Genomic DNA, 4311 nt, shown 5'->3' with positions numbered 1-4311 from the left:
TATATATATATATATATATATATATATATATATATATATATATATGTGTGTGTGTGTGTGTGTGTGTGTCTGTGTATGCATACATATTATATATACATATATATCTTTTGCTTTATTAAGCTTATCAATTCTTGTTTTTTTTTTTCATTTTATTCTTATACGTTCAGCTCATAGTAGTTTTTAACCTTCAAGTTATGTACTTATAAACTGTATTCTCACCTAAATTTCTGGTTGACATCTAAGTCATGTGTATGTATTCAAGTGATCTAGAAATTCAGTGAGGAAGGCTATAAATGATGAACATGTCTTATTTTATTACTTAATAAAATCTTTCTTATTATGGTAGATGTTTGCTCTACTGTTAGAGAAGCGAGGCTGTTATGTCCTTGGATAAACTTATTGTAAGAATCACAAAAGAGAGAAAATCAGAAAGACTTTGTTTTGTTGTTAATAAAAGGAGGTAAAAATAGATGTAAATAAATAGTTTTGATTTAATCTTTTAGAAATATGTCAGGATTTGATCTCACTATCTCCCTTTTCTATCTGCACCTTTTCCCATGATGGAACAAACTGGCACCAAGAAGTTATTGAATTAAAAAAGTCATACTTGTTGTGTTGTAGCTTAATAAATCCACCAACAAAATTTTTTTCCCCATCTGTTTCTATATACTTGCTTTCTTTATGTTGAATATTACTGCTAACAAAGCACCAACCATTATAATTATCAACAAAAGCATTGGAACTGTTCAAATTTTTAACACTTGAACCACACACTTAGATAAGAAAACTCTGGAAATCTTATTCATTCTTATTTATTAATGGCTTCAGAAGTAAACAAGTCATTTCTGTAGGTAAGGTCAGAGTGTCGAAATGAGACAGAACAAAATATATAGGTGCAGGAGTGGCTATGTGGTAAGCAGCTTGATTACCAACCACATGGTTCTGGGTTCAGTCCCACTGCGTGGCACCTTGGGCAAGTGTCTTCTACTATAGCCTCGTACTAACCAAAGCCTTGTGAGTGGATTTGGTAGACGGAAACTGAAAGAAGCCCGTCGTATATATGTATACATATATGTATGTGTGTGTACATGTTTGTGTGTCTGTGTTTGTCTCCCCAACATCGCTTGACAACTGATGCTGGTGTGTTTATGTCCCCGTAACTTAGCGGTTAGGCAAAAGAGTCCGATAGAATAAGTACTAGGCTTACAAAGAATAGTCTTGGGGTCGATTTGCTCGACTAAAGGCGGTGCTCCAGTATGGACGCAGTCAAATGACTGAAACAAGTAAACGAGTAAAAGAGTAGAATTAAATAAAATAAAGTATCAAACAGATGCAAAAAAAAAATTAATTAAATTACTTTCACAGTGTTTTCATTAGTTGTTGTATAAGTAATTATAGCAATATTTAGTCACAAAATATGCTTATAATTACTTTCAATTTTACCATAATTCATTTCATCAAGATTTTTGACTCAAATTAATTGACTTTCTTAACACATTCCTTAATTTTCTTCCTTTTCAGGACTTATTGATTTCCTTGTAAGCAATCATAGTATTGCAAAGTGTTTAAGGCAGCATATAATTTTCAAAATTGTACCAATGCTGAACCCCGATGGCGTCTATGTTGGTAATTACAGGTACAGTTAGAATACCTTTCATTCTTTCCATTCTGTTGTTTGTGTGTATGTATAATGAAATGTGTGTGGGGTGTGTGGGTGGAGGATAATAACACAAAGAAAAGTAGATGTTCTCCAGAGTCTGATAAATCTTCATCTTCTGAGCTCTAGATTGCGGTTTTGTGTGTGTGTTCTTTTGGCAGTTAAAGTCCATTGATGTGTGAAATATTGACAATATAATAATGGGTTCTTGTGTTAATGAATCAAATACTGTTGCCAAAACTTATTTCTTAGATTGTGATGTACCTTATAAATGTTTCTTTATATTTTTGGCTGCTTTTACAGGTTTTAAAGAAATTTTTTGAGACAGTTTTCCTGATAAGTGTTCTAATTAACACTCAAAAGCTGGAAATGTTAGCCAATATATATATATATATATATATGTGTGTTAAGACAATAAATATATATATCATTCTGAATATTGCAGGCAATAATTAAAAGCAATTTATTTATTGGTAAAGGCAACTTAAACAAGTAAGAACCCAGAACATATATTAAAACACGATTTATTACTTGTGAACAGCCTCTGAATCAACCCAGATATTTGGAACTATCAAAGCCAAATTTATAATCTTTGGACCATCATTTCACATGTTAGCATTCCTACAGTCTACTGACATCCCTTACATATAGAAAATTGTTTCCTTTAATGTACTAACATAGTTAAGCATACATACTGTTGCTAAACATTAAAATGTTGTTCCATCTTGTCATACAGAACAATTTAAATCATGTACCACACAGTTAGCATACAGAATCATGAATGGACATTACTGCAGAAAGTTATTGGTGTATAAATGGATTTGTCTCTTGAACTAAACTGAACAACCTTTTATATAAACAATGTAAATGATAATTGCTAATGCATGTTGTTATTAAAAGAGACATTTATTGCAAGTCACAAAACCACTGACGCTACACTCACTGGTTACATTTACTTGAAGCATAAAAGTTAATAACCAACCACTTGTCAGGTGTATATGTCTTCGGATATTCATATTCGTGGTGTATATGAAATCAACCACCTACAGCAACCATTGTTGACTTCTTCCATATAATATCACCATTGTTAAAATACTTCCCTAAAGAACTTAATATGATCCAGCCAGATGCTATTGTTCATACAAGTTGGCAGCATGGAGGCTGTAATTACTAGTGATCTCTTCTTACATTCAGTTGTTTCACCAAAACTAATTTTTAATATCATGAGTAACATAATAATCAATGTTATACCTCATGGATGTTGGCATAATGTAGAAAAAAGAAACCAACAGAAACAATGCTATTTGAATTAATAAGTCTATGATAACATTACTGAAAATTTTCAGACTTATTCATTTCTATTTCCACATTGTTACATGAAAACCAGGAATGGCTGGTATAGACAGACTTAGTTCCATGGTTAAGAGGTTCACTTCTCAACCACATGGTTTTGTAGTCTAAATATTTAATAGACATCAGTTAGTGCTCTAAATATATGTTAAACAACATTTGGTTGTTTAAATATGTGATAAATGTCATTTAGTAGTCTAAATACTTGGTAAACATCAGTTAGTAGTCTTAATATTTGGTAGCAATTTATTGGTAGGCTAAATACTTAGTTGCCTTTTCTGAGTAGTACAAGTACTCTGTAGCCTTTTGTTAGTAGTCTAAATACATGATAGTCATCAGTTAGTGGTCTAGAAACTTAAGCCACTGATATGTCTTCAGTTATTAAAATCCTTGATTTCAATTTTTGGCACAAGACCAGCAATTTCGAGGAGGGTGTCAGTTGATTACATCAACTCCAGTGCACAACTGGTACTTATTTTATCGACCCCAGAAAGATGAAAGTCGAAGTTGACCTCAGTGGAATTTGAACTCAGAACACAAAGACAGATGAAATACTGCTAAGCATTTCACCTGGCCTGCAAACAATTCTGCCAGCTCATTGCCTTGTTATTAAATAATTATAACTAATCATCTATAATGGAATTAATTTTATTTCATTCTTTACCCTCCATTGATATACTTTCTGTAACTCTAAGTCCACTAATAACAACACTTTTATATGTGACATACTAAGAAAAGCCTTCATCAACAACATAATAATTATATTTACATCACTTTGGCTTTAACTAATATGACACTTTAGTCACATCTACCATTTTATCTCTGCAACTAACCAGTGATTGCATCTTACTCTCTCTCTTTGCTCAGTAATCCTTCACAATGATTTATATTTCTATATTTTGCTTCTGGTTATTGAGGGTAACTTTAATTCACCTAAATTTATTTCATCAAAACATTGCTCTCTTTCATTATCGCACACCTTCTCTCTTTTGTTGATATTTTATGTCTATCACTTCTCTAGCAGTTAATGACCATATAGCTTGTTTATCAAGCTTTCTGTAAGGAGAGTCTCACCTTTATAAGTGAGCTTTGAGATATAACAAGACAAGCATTGCTATTTATCTGCAGAGACAGCCATTGTCTTCATGTCACTAACTTCAATAGAGGGAAAAGAAGACACTTTTCAGAAAGTTTCAAGGAGAAAATCATAGCCAATATTTTATGCACTATATTTTCTATTCACAGCTGGATCTATCTCCCCACCTCTCTCTCTCTCTCTCTCTCTCTCTCTCTCTCTCTCTCTC

The 4311-nt window shown here is 32.4% G+C and overlaps 1 protein-coding gene across 1 annotated transcript in view; it reads left to right on the top strand.

The window, feature by feature from the left end:
• LOC106877315 (cytosolic carboxypeptidase 6-like) overlaps positions 1-4311 on the top strand; it is a 511794-nt gene that overhangs the window by 415548 nt on the left and 91935 nt on the right. The window contains exon 7 of the mRNA XM_052971128.1: positions 1522-1636. Within this exon, the coding sequence (XP_052827088.1) occupies positions 1522-1636 (115 nt within the window). The remainder of the gene's footprint in view (positions 1-1521; positions 1637-4311) is intronic.

The sequence above is a fragment of the Octopus bimaculoides genome, chromosome 10 (assembly GCF_001194135.2).
Source record: "Octopus bimaculoides isolate UCB-OBI-ISO-001 chromosome 10, ASM119413v2, whole genome shotgun sequence".
Lineage (NCBI taxonomy): Eukaryota > Metazoa > Mollusca > Cephalopoda > Octopoda > Octopodidae > Octopus > Octopus bimaculoides.
This window is presented reverse-complemented; position numbering and strand designations above follow the sequence as displayed.